This window comes from Ambystoma mexicanum, chromosome 10, assembly GCF_040938575.1.
Source record: "Ambystoma mexicanum isolate Mex_15411 chromosome 10, UKY_AmexF1_1, whole genome shotgun sequence".
In the NCBI taxonomy this organism is placed as follows: Eukaryota; Metazoa; Chordata; class Amphibia; order Caudata; family Ambystomatidae; genus Ambystoma; species Ambystoma mexicanum.
The window spans coordinates 334,200,417-334,220,500 of record NC_090932.1 but is presented as its reverse complement, the minus strand read 5'-3'; the positions used below and the strand labels follow the sequence as shown (position 1 = coordinate 334,220,500).

General features: G+C 42.1%; 1 protein-coding gene across 1 annotated transcript in view; it reads right to left on the bottom strand.

Moving 5' to 3' along the window:
• The window catches only part of PLPP5 (phospholipid phosphatase 5), a 266,283-nt gene that overhangs the window by 214,208 nt on the left and 31,991 nt on the right, over window positions 1-20,084 (bottom strand). The window contains exons 2-4 of the mRNA XM_069617937.1: window positions 15,629-15,767; window positions 13,944-14,052; window positions 9,880-9,970 (exon numbers count right to left, since the gene is read on the bottom strand). Coding sequence (XP_069474038.1) covers window positions 9,880-9,970; window positions 13,944-14,052; window positions 15,629-15,699 — 271 coding nt within the window. The 5' untranslated portion in view covers window positions 15,700-15,767. The remainder of the gene's footprint in view (window positions 1-9,879; window positions 9,971-13,943; window positions 14,053-15,628; window positions 15,768-20,084) is intronic.

Below are 20,084 nucleotides of genomic sequence, written 5' to 3'. Positions count from 1 at the left end.
GACCATCAATGACAACATTTTATTGGATGGAATTTTCATAAAGATAGACAAAACCCTTACAACATATGCTGAATTCATTATCTGCGGTGATTTGAACATACATCTGTATACGAATAAAGGAGAACCAATGAACAACGCTGATTTAACTTTTCGAGCCAAGAGATGGCAGAAAGAAATGAACATACAGAATCTTACACATGTAAAACAGCCGATTGATGATACAGGCAAGATCAAACCAACTTAGCCAAGAGGAACCTCCTCAGCAGTAATAGACTACAACTACCTATCAGACAATCTGAGAGAATCAATAACTGAAGTCTCCGCAAATCCTACCACAACAAGCGACCATTACCAAGGCCAAGGGCTAGCGGAACCCTGGAAAAAACACTCATGTACACTGATAGAAATTGTGGGGAAAAACCCAAGACTCCAACTCACCCAACCTCAAATCCAGGAGCTAATTAACCAAATATAGCATCCATTGACAAAAGAAACAGACAAACTCAACTATAATCACCTTTTAACACCATTTCTCAAAGAGAAGAAGAAGTATGACAAGAAGATACATCTACACACCTTCAGCGTAGAACTGGCAGAGAGGAAAAGAGAAATGCGGAAGACAATACGTCAGCTGAGAAATACCAGCAACCCTAGTAGTAATCAGCAGATAAATAAAGCAAAACAATCCTATGTAAATCGGAAAAAACATTCCAAAAGACACTATTACAAGAGAATGCGGAAGCAATCATGAGATCATACAAAACACACAACCTGAGAGAACTATGGAACCTGCTGAACAACAACAGAAAAAAATCAAAAAGATTTGATAGCAAACGTCACCCAACAACAATGGATGCAACACTTCTCTGCAAAAGGAGCACTGACATAAGCGATAAGCAACCAAGCGAGAAGAAACTGTGGTGCATACAATACGACAAACAAGAACTGACGGAAATGATCCACAAATTTAACGGCTCCTGCACACCAACGCCCGATGGTTTGTCTAATGCAGCGAACAAGAAAGATGCACACCTGTGGGTTAGATTCATGGAACAAGTGCTCAGTGCAATCAACAGAAATAACCAGATTCCCTAATCTTGGCAAACTGCAACTATTGTCCCAATCTACAAACAAGGGCCACGAGACGACCTGTGAAATTTCAGACCAATAGCTCTCCTTGATCCATTAGAGAAGGTATACGCATCAATTCTACTAAAAAAACTAAAATATTGGGCATCATAAAAGGAGCAATTCGCTACTTGACAAACAGGCTTCACATCCAACGTTGGCACAAACAAACGTAATGCTTCTGAATTTAATCAAACACGAAGCAATAAAAAAACAACACGTTGGTTTATGCAGCATTCATCAACCTCCACATGGCGTTCGACTCCATATCAAGACAGAATCTGTGGGAAAAACTAACGGCATGGAACTGTCCCGCTGAAATATTGGAGCCAATCAAACTGCTCTACTCTAATACTTCCATAAAAATCAGACTGACAAAAAATGGAATCACCACGCCATCTATAAAGACAGACAACGGATTAAAACAAGGATGCCCGTTGGCAGCAACTCTTTACACCCTTTACACTGCAGACTTCGAAGACCACATAAAAAACAGCAATCTAAATCCGCCCAAAATAAACTTGATACCAGTACCAATAATGATGTATGCGGACGACATTATGTTATTAGATAAAACGACATCTGGTCTAAAAAAAAGCCTACAATTATTGGGAGAATACATGAACCAAAATGAACTTTGTATTAATATCGGAAAAACTAAAGTGATGTCACTGATGAATCTACCCTTCAAGAAAGCCAAGCCACTGAAGATGACAATTGATGATAACCAACTAGATGAAGTCACAACATTCAATTACTTGGGCATCACAATACATCAATCAAAAATAGAAAAACAATGGATCAACAAGCTAGAATCAAAAATGCAATCATTAGCCTGACAAGGATTGGTGATCCATCAAAATCTGGAAAATTCTCCTTCAGACCAATACTATCGTATTACAGACAAAAGGTAATTCCCACAATAACATATGGAAGCAAAGCTATGCCATTTGCAAAAACAACAAACTGGAAAAAACTAGAAGCTATATTTTGGCAGAATATTCTTAAATTACCATCCTCTTATCCAATTACCAGAATACGCCATGAAATAGCGACCCAGTCAATATCATCAATCGTCAAATGGAAACAACTAGACATACTCCGCAAACTTATCAGATGAAAAAATACCAGCAATAGAAATATTGAGAAACCATCCTACCACCATGAACAACTCTGTACTACAAACGTGGAAAGAAGACCTACTCCAGCTTCTCATAAATGAAGATATATCAGTCGAGATGCTCACAAAAAGACTGAAACATGCTAAGAAAAAATGGATGCAGAATGATTGGATAAAAACTTGCACCACCAGAAAAACATACTCAAGGAACACCTAATGCCGAACCGATGTACGTGCAATTAATGAGACACCAAAGTACCTACTAACATTACCGGATCCGAGAATCCGCGCAACATACATGAAGTTGAGACTTAACATCTTACCCACTAGAGATTATCTAGATATGACGCGGCAAATAGCAGAATCAGAACGACACTGCCGATTTTGCAAAAAAGAAGAAGAGACACTAGAAACGATACACCATCTGTTAATGATATGTCCAGAACTGACAGAAAAGAGATTGACTTTTGGCACATACTTTAACATCTCGGCAAAACAAATGGACCCGGAAACGAGATGGAAGAAAATCATGAATGGGCAGGATAACAAACTCATCTTTACTGTTGTCCAATTTCTACAGAAAGTTCTAGAACTGGCCAATATACCTTTTGGAAAAGAAACGGTATAAGACCGGACACACTAGTTAAAGAAACTCTAAATTGCAATCTGCAAAAAATGAAAAGTTTATAATAAACTACACCATTTTAAATAAAAACATTTAAAAAAATTCAATCCTGGCACCGTTTCTTCCCATTACACAGAACTTCATACAGCTATCAGGTGTCAACTTCCCCAATGAACATCTATCTTTTTTTAATGTAACTGTGTTATAGCCGAAACAGACTTTTCACAGAACATAAAACTAAAAAATATAAAATCTCAGTGCAATACGCCACGATTATGCTAAGATCCACAAAATAAAATCACATTATATATTCATTCTTTCATTTCATAAAATTTTTGAAATTATACTTCACATTTATATGTACATTTCAATCAACATAAAATCGACCATTATACTTTTATGAAACCTAATACCTGTAACACTTTTAAAACATATAGGGTGAGACGAGTTTCCTGGCATGCTATTAATCTATCCCAGGTTCAGCAAGAGTGGGCTGGTCTCCCTAGCAAACAGAAAACCTACATCCTTGTATAGGGAGTTTTCCTCAGGAACAACTATTAGCCTGTAGAGCGAGATGAGCCGCCACTCCACATGCAGCTGAATTGATTGGATGCCCAGCTCATATATCGAGCTCACCAATGGTAAACTCCAATTAATTCTGCTGACCAGGGGCCTTGTGTGCATTCCGTATAGCAAAGAGGACACCAGATTTGTGATATAAAATTTGAGCAAAGGGATTAACGAGAATTTGCAATATGTTGGCAGTTGTTTTTTTAATATGGCAGGACAGCTGAAGGACTGTCATTCAGATCTTCCTGGAGCTGGATCAGTGTGGAGCATGAGTACAATTTGAAGCCCGAATAAACCACTTCCTTCTTCACCAGAATCACTTGGACCACATAAAGTTCGGGAGGATTTTACCAGGTCTTCTGAAGGTCACCGTTTTTGATTTTGCTGGATTAATTTGGAGCTGGTTTATTTTTGCATAGTCTTCTGAGCCTCCCAGGAGGCGCTGTAGCCCCACAGAGGTGTAGTCCAAAAGGACCATATTGCCAGCATACGCAAGCCACATCATTGGCCGAGTGCCAATCCTGGGACTTCCCAGTGCATGTGGAGTCAGTGACTCCACCAGATCAGCCAGGTTTAAATTAAAGAGATGGGGAGCTATTATACAACCTTGTCTCACCCCCGTACACACCGATATCGGGGCGGAAAGGTGGCCCTCCATGTTCAATCTAACCTGAATGTTGGTGTCCTTAAATAGGTGAACTATTATTGCCAGCAAGGGGAATGGGAGGCCCCAGGCGACTAACTTAGCCCACAACCGCTTTCTATTGATCAGATCAAATGCCTTTGATAAGTCTATCCATGCGCCATATAATACTGGGCCCCCCTTTAACCAAGATCTTTCACTAACCAGGCTCATATAATCAGTCCATGCAGCGAGGTTGACAGGCCCCTTCTTAAGCCTATTTGATGTTTAGAGAGGATATTATTGTCCCTAGCCCAAGCTTCCAGATCTCTTTGAACCACTCCTGTAAACGTGTTATTATATGCGTCCAAGAGGGCGATTGGGCGGTAATTAGCTGGATCCGCCCGATCGCCCTTCTTAAAGATTGGAACAATTATGGCTGGCTTCCAGGACGCCGGGGTACACCTACTCCACAGCACTTCCTTAAATAGTGTTAGCAAGATTTTAGCCCACAAGTCAACATCTCCCTTCAATATATATATATTATTTTTATTTGGTTGGTCAGACCACTTGGGCCTGCCGCCCTTGAAGGGGACGACCTCTGAATCAGATCTACTATGATTCCCTGAGAGAGATTCAGTTCCCAAATTACACTCAGATCTAAATTACTAGGTCCATTAGTGGATTTTCTTAACAGAACACCAAAGTGATCGCACCAGATAAACTCTGGTGATACATTACTTTGCACGCCACTTTGGGTAGATTTTTGACAATTGATGAGCAACCAAAAGTTCAGTGAACTGTTGTTACCCAAGGCTCCCAACATCAATTTGGCATCACTTTGGTGTCGAAGATATCTGTGCGATCGAGTTTCTTTAATTGCTCTGCATGTCCCTCACCTTACGTTCATAGTCCTCTACATTAATTATCTCCTGTTTTAGAGACCAGACTGCTTTTTTCACTTCTCTTTTCCTCTGCCAAGTTTCCTCATCAAAGAAATTGTTTCAATTTGGGCTCCTATATGAAGCTGGATATTGGGGTGGGTCCAAATCCCACAGGAATTCCATAAAGTTCATCGGGTCACAGGCTTTTACAAGTTCTAAATCGGACATACCGTTGACTGACCTTTGTAAATTACAATTCAATTTATCGCCTCCCCTTCTAAAATGTACAATCCTATTCATTCCGTTATACTCCCCACCAGTGGATTATGATCACTGCTCCCTTCTTTGAGGACCTAAAAACACGTACAGTCTGTGCAGGAGAGATATCTCCCTGCATATTCCCATTCACCAACATCAAGTTCCATTCAGATGTAAAGGAAAGCCATTTCTTCCCATTTACTGTTGTTTTTTTTTGTGATGTTTTACATCCAGGGGAGCGGGTAGCGCAGCATTGGAAATGAATGGCTCCTGCTAAAATCAAACCAGCTGATGCGTGTGAGGTTTTTGTCCTTAGTAACAATTCTGAGAGGGACTCCAAGAAAAATAAGAGAGTCAAGCAGGCGGGGTTCCAATATATATTTACTACTACTAACAGTTTTTGGGCTGCATTGTCTTTCAGTGATACTTTCACTGCCAGTAGCACCTTTGTGTAGGCAGATATCAATTCAACTTCTTTTATTAATTAGTTGCGAACTGCTACGAGCAGTCCTCCTGCAGGCCGTCCATTTTTCTGATATGTTGCCAGTTGGTGCACGATAGAAATAATTCCCAACTGCAAGCGATCAATCAGTCACGTTGCCTGAAAGAGGACCAAAATCGTATCCACCAAATATAACCTTTTTCATTTGAATATTTCTGAAGGAATTGGAACATTGCGTGTTCCAGCTCAAAAGCTGCAGTTCAATAGTCACTAGAGCTGCTCCTCAGAGGACCGCAACGTCTGAAAAATTTGAGTGAGGATATCCGGGAGCAATGACCACACTTGCATCTTTGTTTCACTCAATGATTTTAGGTCACTGGAGCTAGTGCTAGGCATACTGAAATTTTAGGAGTTAACCTGTTGGTGGGATCCCCCCAGCCATCTTACGTTATTAACACCCTCCCTGGTACTCCTCAAGCATGGCCCCTGATCATCTTTGCCGAGTATTACAGGTTAAATCTCATAACCCAACCGGCGCAGCCCCATACTAACCGCCAAAACCGCTTTGCCCCACGATTTAATTTTCATGCCCATTTCGACTATATGAGCACAGTTCACATGTGGAAACCAAACATATTCCATCTCTGTGGAGGAAAAAATATATAGATCAGAAGTTCTCTTAAAATGCCTGAAATAGCACTATGATTGAGGGGGATCCCGGCTCCTTCCTTTCGCTGTATTCTTCAACCATACTCTTGGTATGTTTAAAGGATGGGTCTCTGAGTCCTCCAGGACCGGCCTGTCTGGGGGATACTCTCAGTGTCAATGTTGGGGCCATCCACCACTTCTGAACTGTCCGTGCGAGCTGGTTGAGGAAGTCCTGCATCTGATGTCGCCCTTTCCGGAAGCCTTACAAAATGTGGCCATTATCAGATCAGGCTTCTACTTGAACTGGAATTTCTGATACTGTTTGGCCACTTTGAGCGGTCCCAGATACATGTTTCTTCCCCTGGTAAAACAGTGGCTCCCATTTTATTAGTTCGATAGCCTTATCTGTTTGCACCCCAGTATTAGACTTTAGGGCTATTTGCAGACTGAGGACTGTCTAATTTATTTGCTTTTTCCCCCGGTAGAAAATTGGTTCCCATTTTTTTAGTGTTTGGGCCTTATCGGTTTGCACCCCTATTTAGATTTAGGGGCTTGTCCCACGTTTTCTTTTATATTAGGACCCATGCGTAGATAGTGGTTACTCGTTAATGGGCAGGAAGTACTCTGTGCTACATCAGGTATCAAGGTCCTGGCTTCCTGTTGCGCCTCCTTAGAATTACGGTCCTGTGTTTCACCCATTATTTGTGTGCCCAAATCCGGCTTGGAAAATGCGGGAAAAATGTTTTCACTGGGTTCTTCTTTTTTTGCGTTTTGGGATTCTTCAATTTAAGTTCATTTACAGCGTGTGCGGGCTCTTCGCCCCCTTGTTTTAGGTTTCTTCTTCCTTTTTCCATTTGACCTCACACAAACTCAATTGGTTTTGAGCTTGGCCTTCTGACTCCATAACTTCTGGAGTCTCAGTTTGCACTATCACCTATTGCTGCTCTTCTTTGCCTTCATCTGACTCAATGACCTCAACCACTTGTGCCAAGCGCCTCAATTCTTCCAGCACTGATTCTGATAGTGGCGTGACATTAAATAGTGAGCCATCACCCTCCACTATTTGCTGAAGGCTTTCTGTCTCCATCGCAATCGCATCCTTCTGGGTGTTTTTGATCATAATTGAAACCGCACAGTTTAATTTGTCAATTTTTAAAAAGAAATCGGCTGACTGTGTAAATCATTTAAGCCGGCTGCCTGACTTTTTACTTCCATTTTAAGCTCTTGAAGAGCATCCATTACTGCAATATTTAATGCAGTCTTTAAGCCAACCAAGGATTAGATACAGGATCCAAAGTCTTTGGTAAGTTCCATCAAGATCCCTGAATGGACCTGGACTTCCCCCTTGATTAATGCAAACACATTAATCAGCGAGTTGAAGACAAAATGTAAAGCTGTCAGGGTAATGTCATTACTACCAGTGCTCTTCTTGGTATTGAATCCAGGGGAGTGTATGGGGTCATAGTCTAGATGATGTCAATGAGAAGTTGCTGTCATTTGGGACTGTTTTGTGGAAGCTCTGGTGTTGCTATTCAGCAGAGCTTGAGTTGGGGGGCTCAATACCAGGGGAGGGAGAGGGCTCCTGCCAAAAGGATTTATGGATACGGAGCCACATGGCTCACCTAGCCCGGGCTCACTGGTCTGAAAAGAGTCACCTCACAACTACTAATTCGAATTGATCTGTATCGCCCGTACTCCAGCATTTTCTTTTAGAGAAGAAGTCATTTTTTTCCTTTTCATTGTTGTCGCGGTTAAGGTATATTCGAAACCGTTTTGGAAGGAGGCCTTTAGGTCCTGCAATGCTTTGCAAAAATTAGAAGCCACTCCACTGCTATCTAAATTAACAGTCTCCTGTATTGCTCCATTTGACTCATTTCCATGCACTTGGGCAATGACCACCTGTCCTCCGGTATTCCCTGATGCTTTTATTGGCATTGTTGTAAGCTGGGGGTTCCTACCTCCCACAATGGGAGGTGCCTCAAACTCCGGAGTTTTGCTTCGGTCATTGCATTTCCAGCTCTGGGTGAATCTGACCTCAGGGCCCTCCAAAGACAAACTTGTTGTGCGATTCAGCAGCACTGCTCCTAGTCCTTGCAGCCCTGACTTCCCCTGACATAATTCACCCACCGTCAGGACACAAGGACATGCCATGGAGTCCTGTCCTTTAACCCTAAGGCCCTCAGTCTCCACAGGGCCTACAGTACAACACTCGCCATCACCCACACCAGTGAGATGACATCATCACTTTTGATATTTCCTTGGAGCGGAGCAGACACAGACACCCTGGCAACCTCAACTCTGGTGCCTCTTTACCAGCTCTCAGTGCTTGATCTCCACAAATACTAGGCGCTCGTTCTCCTCCTCAGTCACCAGCCTCATTTCACCTTAGCTGGCTTCCTACTTCTCTCCAGGCACTCTGTAATCATGGCTGTTCATCTGCCTTAAGCCTTTCTAGCTTCACTTGTGTGCCACTATATGCGCCCTGGGTGCTAGGTGACTCCACACTCACTCGGTCCAGTCACCCTAGCTCTCCTCCGCCAGCACAGTGTCCATTTCTTGCGCTGGGTGTGTTTCCCTCTTCCTTCACCTTCTTTCATCTCCTTCTTCCTGCACCCCTGCAGCAGTCCAGTTTCTCCTCTCTCATTCTCAAAGGTACCTGCTTCTTCTTCCTTGGCCTGGGTCCATCCCAAGAGCAACTCGTCACCAGCTGTTATGTAGGTAAATGTCTCTAGAGGCAGCAGGTAAGATGATCAAGTTCTTCATCCAGTTAATTCTTCAGATCAGTTGTCATCAGGTACATTAGGAAATAAGGAAGATCAGGGGAGCCCACTAGCTCCCACCACCCAGTCTACATTCTTCCAAGAGGCCAGGTAGAACAATCCGAACACTCAATCATACCACAACATTCCAGCATTCACCCAACATTCTACAGATTACCTCTCTCAGTCAGGAATGCAGGGGGACAGGGAAACAACAGGAAGGACCGACACTAACAGTTCTCTCTGGAGTAACAGCACAAATCTGTAAAGGCATACAGAAATAGAGTGCATTACGAACATACTAACTTATTAGTGAGCAAAGAGGGCAGAGGCCACTTCCAACCTGGGTCCTGTGTGGCTAGTAATAACCATTAAGTTTCTTTACCAAGGGTACAGGACCCCCTTTTCCATGACAATGCTGCAAGAGTTGCAGTGAAATAAGGCAGGCTTATGCTTGGGCTGTCTGAGGAAGCTCGACACTCGAGGCCTCCTAAGCTAAGCCTAAACTAACTCTCTAGGCCAGTTACTGTGTCTGTGTCCCACCTTGCTTTGCAAGGGTCTTGCTTTCAAAAGGATACTACAGTAGGCAGCAGCTGCTTGGCTGAAGCATACGCTGCATTTTACAGCACCTAACTAATCTACCACAAAGAGATTTAGTACGCAATATGTAAACCAGCAGAACTGTATATGTGCCTAGGAAGTAAATGGTTGCTGGGAGGTATGCAATGGTTTAGCAGATTGAGGTATCCAGTCAAAACAATGTTTGCAACTTTGCATTTCACAATTAGTGAAATATGTGCATCATGTAACAGGCTGTACCCACCTAAGCAAGCCTCTTTTGCATCTCCTTTTTCGACCTTGCTGAAAAACCTTGCCAGAAGAATTGCCACCAATGGAGAAAAAAAAGAAATCACCTGTAAAGATATAACACAGGCCACTGAATAAATCATTTGTTAGTAAACAACACTTTAGATGCTTACTTGCTTAAAGGAAAAAGAATTGTACAATATAAAATAAAAACAACATCACAGATAACACATTTTACTGTCTATTTTAGGGAAATCAGACTGGCCAGGCTTGGTGATATGACTCATGTGAAACAGTTGAAGGTTACCAGTCATTGGCTAATAGGAAATCATTCTTCATAAGTTTGCTCTAAATCATAAGATTCCCTGACAGACTGATATTTGAACAGGAACACTAGGACACAGTTGGCAGGGGACAAAATACAAACTCTGGACAGGTCCTTATCAATTTTCCCTCAAATTGTTTTTCTATTACTGTGGACATTGTTTACTTTCATGTACTCATTATTTGCCATGCGTGCAAATGACTAACAAGGAAAGCAGAGTGAGGCATCTTCTACGAAGGGAGTGTGGAAGTGCATTTGCCCCTCCTCAACCACTGCAATTATTTACAAATCAGTATCAAACGTGCACTTGACTGAACTTGGACTTTTTCCGATTGGATTGTCTAAAAAAACAAATGTTTTATAGATGGCTCTAAGAGATCTCATAAACCAATCCATGATCTGCAACAGAACCTAGCAGACGTACTGCTCTGGAGAGAAGACTATGTGTATGTGCCAAAAGAAAACACTGTATGCTTAAAATAAACACCGAGTTCAGTTGTGGTTGTTTATTTGTCGAGTGGCAAGCACTGCTCAGAGGCAATGCAAAACATGTTTCATGCAATTGGGAAAAGACTTCATGTGCCACAAAGAACTATCATCCCATAACTCATGTGGCTGGCCCAAAAAAACAAATCAGACAGGATACGTTATTCGCCAGACAGAGCAACTGTAACCAAATGGAGTGTGCTACAAAACATGCTAATAATAGATGATGTGCCACCGGAATGAAGTAATTCAGGGGCCAGGAGAACATGCATTTGATAATCTATGTGTCAGAAGAAAAATTGCATCAGATTTGCTGCACCACAGTGTATGATAATCAGAACTCATATGCCACGGCTTACCATCAACATTACATTACCTTGACAGTAACAGCACTAACTCATAACCAGCACTGCAGATATGAAGCATACCAGCCACTTGTACTGACTTATAACAGGCAAACAATCATGTCAAAAAGAGGGCGTAAATATATGGCCAACATAAAGCAGGAAAACAAGTGGCACATACGAACCAGATTTTATTATTGCTGGTAATAGCAGAGCAGAGGTCCAGGAAGAAGCTCCAGTAATATTACTACCCGATCGGAAGCTTAACTTTAAGCAGAGAAATCTTTTACAATGCATGAATTACTTGGTGGAAAGAAGTTTGAATATAAAAGAAGCACGAATATATATCGACTCGGCTAAAATGTATCTCATTGGCAATGTGAATTACTTTTTTACCAGCTGAAAAATCATTCAACTCCCAACTTCTAAAGTAAAGAGCAAAATCGTATAAGAGACCTGCATGTGACCCTGTTATAGGAAGTGAAATGACTGGCCACAGAATAAAGTCAATAGTTTTTCTTCTCACCCTTCATTACCCCAGCCTAAGAAAAATTAAACAAATAAGAGCCTTAATGAGGTTCCTTTGGAAGCCCTTTAAAATAAAAATCAAATAGTATGTCTTATACTTTAACAGCAGCACTGCCAAGAGGTATAATAGATAAAGTACCTCCTCATATATCAAGGGGTCATTCTTCTGCAATACACTTAGAACAGTTACACGATAGAGGAGATTGCTAAAGGTTCCAAACACAAAATACATGATTATATTAAAACCTTTAGCAACTGAGCACAGAAAGGAAACAGAAGGTGCAGTTTCTTAGATGGTTACAAGGGGTTGCTAGACTTAACTGCAAACAAACAGCAAGTTTCCTTGAACATACTTTACTGCCAAATCATGTGTCCTTCACCCTCAAAAGATGTGCTCTAGTGCCCCTTACCACCGGCTCCTGTGTTGGCCTTGAATACTAAATGACGTGCTGTGCTCAGCAGAAATGAGGGTAGACACCTCTGGGGACTGAAGCAGTCAAACGCCCACAGAGAAACATGCATACCCACATTAGTTTGTATGCTAAGAATTATTTAAAGCCTCAGCCAAGATATTATCAGCACGCATACAATGTCATGAATCTGCTTAAAAATAAGTGTTTTGCAGTTCAAACAAGTCCCCACTCCAATACAATTGTTGCATAGGATTACACAATCGGTCAGTGAAACCAGTCATGTACAGCAGGAAGTCTGCATAGCATTAAAGTCTATGCCCAAAGGAACTCTGAGAAACCAGCAAAGCATGTGGTTTATCTGAAAAGCATTGTAGATTTCTGAATACCTGTTGCCCAAATTCCTTGTCTGAGTAGTTCTGCGAATACTCTTCCAAAACCATGAACCTTTGCCAGCAAAGCAAATTATATTGCAATGTTGCTCTCCTCTTATTGGGTAATGTTAGCACTGGTAAAGTAGCATAGTTGGGAAATGTAAACGGGGCTAGATCAGAATATCGCGATTAGGTAGTATAATTTAACTTTCTTAAAAGACAAAGAAAATATAGGTAACTGTTGTGACTTGTACCTTATACATTCTTGAGATGGTGGTAATTGTCTGCATGCGCTGATAATGGTCTTTTGCAAGCAGTACAGAGAGGGAAGCTGGGAACGCGCACAAGCTCACAGCTTAGAGGGGGAAATAGGTCTTCGTACTTGGAAGCATTTTCTTCTATTCTTCAAACTTGCCAACTAGTCTCAGTTCATAATCAATTATTTCAGTGCATAGAGGTGTGCATTGACTGAATCCTTGACTATTGCAACAAGATGGAGAAGGCCCAGCTCAGGAATTGAAGACTGGGCTGAACGTGAGTGAGAGCCAGAGAAGAAAAAGAACACAGGTACACTAAATCAGGCTGAGAAGGTAGATCAGTTGAAAACAGACACGAAAAGACAGTCACAATCAAGAAATACAGGGAAGTGGAATGTTCTGGGAAACTAAAAGGAACAGATTAGACAAGAGGGACAGTGAAGATGAAAGGGAGCCAATGAGTGGGTCAGACAGCCTGAGAGAGTCCAGACAGTCAAAAGAGAGGGAATGCCTGAAGGTCAGCTGCAGAAGGAAGACAGCTGAAGGGAGAATGTGTGGGGATTTGCATAGCACAACTAAGAAAGAAACAGAGGGCCACATAAGAGGGGGGTACAATAACAAGCAGAGGTGCTTGGGTGGGGTCGGGGATACTGTTAGGGTTTAATGATCAGGATAGAAGGGGCATGGTAACATCCTTCTGTAGATAAACAAACCAGCCTGAGGAGAAAGGAAGGAACTATGAAGCATGAGATAAATTGCAGTATGAAAGGAGATTAACAGAAAGAGCCTAAAGAGAGACATAGAAAAGATAGGCTTAGCCACAGACAAAGACATGCATGAGCACTGCCTCTCAGTAAACGCCAGAACTCTGTCCCACAAATTGTACTGGTTCCTAAAGTCTGTAATCGCTCCGAAAAAGGTTAGGCCACAACAACACTTGAAAGTTCTGCAATCAGCAACCACACATAGGCTGGTAGAATTTAAGTTTAACCTCAAAACTGTAGGAGATAAAAAAAGGCCTGCCACCTGATGTCCTTGTGCATGTAATGTACACCCCAACAAGCTCGAGGTAAAACACAGCCTAATTACAATCATAAAGAAACATAAGACATTATTCCTTGTGAAACCACAAATACATGAACTTCTCAATTTACTGCTATGCAGCTTTGTCTCTGTAGTGCTTACGTACACAAGGATTAGTGCTAGTAAAACACAATATTAGCTTAAAATGGCTTATCAAGAATGACGTTAATTGCGATTATTAGCATGTGCGTGAAAAGGAAACTGAACTTAGAAGGTTTTAACTCCAAATGGAGAACCTTTGTAGAATTATGGCAAGAGGAAGTTGGTACGTACAAACATTGGTCTTGTTGGCACCCAGTCTGCCTGTACATGTGGGTTCTTGTACAGCCACATCTCCTCTGGCTGAATGACACGCTGAAACGGATGCAAGAGCTCAGTCACCCTAAATCAGAAAGAACAGGGATTTATTTACCTACAACATTTAATGCAGCGCAAACCTAGCATGAAGACAGAGGAGAGCTGTACAACATTCATAGAAACATTTGTAAAGCACACCAACTATTATAAAGACTTAAATTATTCAAGTACACACAAAAATAACCATACAAAAGCCCACCTAAAGGGAAATGGGCCAACCCACATCTCCCACCCCTTGACCCACCTATCCATCAATTCATCATTTTAGGAAATAGAATGTATTTTAACGCACAGCAGAACTTAAGCATAGGTGAGAACATAAAGTGAACACATAGTTGGTTACCAAATCATGACCACATAGCTTTGTTAGGGTTAGATTACCTTCCTAATCTTTGAGTATCTAGCCAAAGATGGTCTTATTCTGTCAAACTGATTTTCTTAGCCAAATATGAAGGTGAGGGGTGGGGTCATTAAAACTGCAGCTTGATAGGCAATGCAACCCATTTTCAATTGAATTGTAGCCTCAACTAGTAACCAATGTAGTTTCTAGTTACAACCATCAACCTGACAGCAGAACAAAAGGCTGATTTTAGGGAAACCTATAAGACATTTTGACGCCCATGAGGACTGTGTTACATCGATGTGTGCGAACAACCAGAACAGTACAATAGCCTGAAAAGCTTTGGCTGGCAAGAATGGTAGAGCAAAACAATAGCTACTACCACTTGAATGTCAAACCTTAGCAGTGGAGAAAGGAACGTAAAGAGGCAATCACAAGAAAACACATTCCTAACTTTCTTGGCTTCAAACACCAATCTCAGAAAGCATTGGCACATTTGAGCTAGAATGCTCAACAGACTGAAGCATAAACTAGGTGATGTGAGTATTTTCCCAGTGCCAGAAAGTCAGAAAGGATCCCTGTTCATTGGTTAGGACCTTTCCTCTTCATGCAAACTTTGGAATTATGGTCTGTGTTAGGCGATGTTCCCATTGTCCCACTTCATAAAACACTATTTTGAGTTGCAGCTCAAGCAATGTGCATTTTTCCGATTCACAGATACACCCTAATAGTGAAGGAGCCCTGTACCTGAATACCGAGCTCGTGAGCTTTCCTTCTCTGTACAATCAAAAGAAAAATGTTGGTATGTTTGATACCACAACAGTTGACTGCTATAGGAGACCCCTTTCTCAAAAATGAACATTTAAAATCCCAAGTCATGAAACCGTAGGAGTGGGGTATGAAACACAAGGTGACAGTGGTGGGAACAACTCAATCTGAAGCAAGAGGAATGGATCCTTGGCACCATGGAAATTGACCAGTGTTGAGACAATCTATGCCAGAAGGCTCTGAACGAATTAGGTACCAGGTAAGAAAGGGGTGAATAAGCATTTGGGAGTATTTTTCCACTGGTTAAGGAAAAACAGCAGAACACTGGCTTTGAATCACCCCCGAGAGTATGAGGCCACATCTGGATAGGTTAGCTTCCTGCATTCAGAGCACTAAAACAGTAATTCTGCAAGATCATACCATAGAAGTGTTACTTGGAGGAACAAAAAAAAACGATAATTTCCAAATAGTACATCTGCTGCCCAGTACTTACAAAAATATTCCAAACAAAACTATTCTTGTGCACACTTCGGCCATGAAATCTACCACCAGTTTCTTTCTCATCGTGGTACAAGGCAGACACACTGAGCCTCTTCTGGAAAGTCAGACTCCAGGTGGTGCAGTCATCAGTTCTATTTTTGAAATAAAACAAATTCAATTAATGGAGCTTTTTTTTCCGAGCAGCAACATGCATTATAAACAGTTCGGCAAGCAATATTAAGGACCCAGAAAAGAATTGCAAGCAATTGTTTGTCAGGCACCGCTCAAACCCCTTTCTCCAATATGACATTATTTTCAAAATTGACCCTTTCATCCTGGCCTCACCAATAATGATTATGGTCCCAGCTGCACCAATAATTTTGCTAACTTGGGACTCAGTTTAGGGCTGTACCTGAAACTTAGCTACCACCATGCAGAGGCGTTGAAACATACTGGACAGTGTGGTGAAATCAGAGCACTGGAAATCATCTTTGCCTCTGCCTTGCTATATCAGTAAAAAAAGGCACAACCAAATAATTAAGTGATATGTACCTCTAGCCAGCTTGGTAGGGGAGGCAGGTGATGCATATGGATGGTGGGAATAGTGAGGTAAGCCTCACAACTATGTATGAGAGGTCCTGTCAGCAAACGCGTTATAGCTTGTCAATCATCCCCAAAACAGATGCAGCATAATTTTCAGACTTCAAACTGCATGTACCAATGATCCTAGAACAATCAGAGCATGTTTAAAACGATGACCATTCCCTAAATGTAGTTAAAAGAAATCAGGAAAAGATGATAAATAGTGCATGCCGCTTTGTATACCAGAAAGCTTGACAATGATTAGTATTGGATAGTTTTTGCAAACCACGTAAAATAAGCTAAGTGTAAATACACATGAATGTGTTCATGCAGCAAGGTCATCTGACACTAACCCGAGCATGCAGTTGTCTGGCACAGCGCATAGGCTGCCAGAGCCATTTCCTCAAACCTTTCCTGGCTGTGTACTGCTTTGTGTATGTATAGCTGTCTGTGTACTTCACAATGTTCTCTTTTCTTAGTTGCAAAGTCATCTACCTTGTGCCCATTGCAGAGCCACATTATTGATTTGATTTGAGTTATTTGTATCGCACACACAACAAACTAAATCGTATCGTGGCGCAGTTGGAACCATGCGCTGAAAAACAGAAGTTAGCGCTATAGATGAGTATGAATATCAGTGAGGTTTAAGAAAAGATTTATGGAGAAAACCGTGGTCTTTAAACCTGCTCTAAATGTTGATAGTGAATTTGTCCTGTTTAGATTCAGTGCAAGGCTGTTCCATAATCTGTTCCATAATCTTGGTCGAGCAGCTGAAAAACGACGGTCTCCTCGTGAGACACAGTTGATCCTGGGAATGGAAAGCTACTGATCTTCGGACCTTAAGGCCCGAGTCGGGTGGTATTGCTTCAATTTATTTGTTAAATAAATCGGCGCCAGTCTGTTGATATATTTGTACACCAGACATCCAATTTTAAATTGTATGCGGTCTTCCACCGCTAGCCAATGCAGTGATCGGCGAAGACCTGACGTTGGTGTATTCTTAGCAACACCGAAAAACAGTCTTACATCTGCATTTAGGGCTTTTTGTAGGCCGTGAATCTGTTTGGCCAGGGCTCTGGCCATGAGTCCATTGCAATAGTCTAATTTAGAGTTGACCAGAGCTCCCACCACCATCGCACAATCGGTGTCAGGTACGTAGGGTAATGCTTGAAGTAAGAAACGGATGTTGTAAAAAAACGGACTGTATTTTGGCGGAGACCTGACCATTACAGTCTAGAACACTCTGCCAAATACAGCCAAGATTTTTTTTATCTTAGTCGCATATTTGAGGCTAGTTCCCAAAAACCAGGGGAGAGAGAGGGGTGGATTTCAACTTTTTCCCTCAAGTAAATGTTTAGGACCAAATAAAATCACTTCAGTTTTTTTTGGATTATGTTGCAGCCAGTTTTTTTCCATCCACATCCCTATTTATTCCAGACACTTACTCACTACAGCAATAGTATCTTCCATATCATCGAGCCTGATGTATAGCTGGGTATCATTAGCGTAGGAATGAAATTGAAGATATTTCTCCAAAATGTGCATCGGAGCACAAAGATATATATTAAATAGAAGCAGAGAAAGTGCTGATCCCTGTGAGACGCCACCGCACTGAAGAAGAATTTCAGCTAAAAACCCCCCTGTCTGTACTCGTTGTTTACGCCCAGTAAGAAATGGGGTAAACCAATCAAGAGCACAGGGATCTACGTTCACAAGACTCTTCAAAGAGTTCCCCCTTCCACTATTGGGAGTAAAATTCGTGCTATGGAGGGAGTTGTTTCCAGTCACCTGCAAGTGAAATTAAATGCAAAAAATACAAGTACCAGAATCCTTAGAGACACGAAAGTCAATTAATTTGCTACACCTGAAAAGGAAATGAAGACACGCCTGAAAAGGAAAAGAAACACAGCCTCCCTGAAGATTGATGGAGTCATGAAAACGTGCGTTTGGAGGAGAAGTCAATGCAGGAAAACTTGGCTGGCAATCAGAGTGCATGGCCTGTCACTATTTCTTAACATATATATTAAATAGAAGCGGGGAAAGTGCTGATCCCTGTGGGACGCCACCGCAGTGAAGAAGAATTTCAGTTAAAAAGCCCCCCTGTCTGTACTTGTTGTTTACGCCCAGTAAGAAATGTGGTAAACCAATCAAGGGCACAGGGATCTACGTTCACAAGATTCTTCAAAAGGTCCAACAAAATCCCCTGGGCCACCGTATCAAAGGCAGCAGACTTCCAGGCCTATCTTAGGAGTTGGCAGTTCTTTCTGTAAGGAACTCATGGTGGCAACAGTAAAGACAAGTGATCACAGTTCAAGGGTGTCTATTAAACTGTATATGCGGGTTGGAAAAATTTGTAATCTAAACCTAAATCTAAGATGGGAGCAAGCTATGATCATCAAATAATAATAAGGCAGTCCTAGTGGCGTCTTGTCAAATAAAAGGGCCTATACTAAGAAAAACCTATTGCCAATCCTTACAACTAATACCAAAAAGAGTGTGGGATAGTCTTCACAAGAAAGAGAGAAAGAAAGAAATAAGTGTTCACAAACGATAAGTCACGATGCGGTAGCAAGGGCATGTTTTGAGCACGGGACAAGGCGGGAATCTTGAGCACAGCACACGCTCAAGCTTTTCCAGCATGAGACTACAGTTCCGCTCTTAGATATTAGGACCGCCTGTGGTTAAGTCACTTTTCTACAAAACGTCTCTTGCCTCGGAGGACCGGATGTGTTCAAAATAATAAACAAGTTCCTTTCTGCTTGTAGGTTGGGTGATGCCTTTTCACCCCTGAATCCCCCTTTCCGGGTACAGATCCACAAAAGATCCTAGCGATATCATGGCCTTCAGTGGTTAAATCTCTTGCTTCCAAGGGCCTGGTATGTTCAAAATCATGAACAAACGTTCCTTTCTGAGTATACTTGGGTGCTGATTCTTCACCCCTGGGTCCCCCCTCTTCCGGGCGCCGACCCTTCTCGAACGTTAGCCTCCCTCTGTCGGGTTCACTATGGCTTGGTGTCCCACACAATTTCACCTTCCGCATTCACAAGTCTTAATGTCTTTTAAACAGTTCACTGTGGACATCCCTCTGTCGGGTTCACTCTTGCCAACTCTTACCAATCTCATAGTTCTTTTTCTTTTCTCACTATGCAGGATTCATCTCCCTTAGCTTTTCAATTACGTGCAGGTCAAAGACTTTCTACTGTACAGGGTTTTTTCTGTATGACCACTTTGACCTTTTCCTTGCGGCTCTCCTAGGGCTTTCGGATATCAGTAGTTTTGACAAACAGGGATTCAACCAGAGTCCCTTGAATGAGCACCCACATGGCATCAGACCCCTCTGCAGCTGGTTTTCCCCTAATGTTAACAGTTCTTTGAACTTCCCTTAATTTGCCATTTGAGACTTTTTTCCAGCACAGTTCTGTGTCTTATCGGTTCTCCCTTCGACTCACTGGCTGTGATAAACTGCTTGTCTTTTCTTGTCTCTGGAGTCAAGGCCGGTACTACGGAAGCAAACACCTCTCCCTGTTCTGATTATCAGTGTAGGCATGATTTGTCTACAGTTGACATCTGCTGCAACACACGCTGGCTATTGTTCGCAGTCTTACGATTCCTTCCACTGAGGCTTCGCGGGTCTGAGTCGGAAAGGGCAAGGTCGCTTCTCTCCTTGTCACCCTTTTGGTTCTCACCGCCTTTCTCCTCCTCTTGAACTGCTGTGCCTGGAGCTGTCTCGTCGTGCGGTCTGCCTTGCTCGTAGTGTGCTCTTGTGCTCCACCTTTTATCCCTGTGGGGAAGGGAAAGGGCCGTCAGGTGTGTGTGGTTCTGGTAAATTGCCTGACCCTTGTGTTGGGACATGTCAGGTAAACGGCTCTAGTGTAGTCCATAGGCTT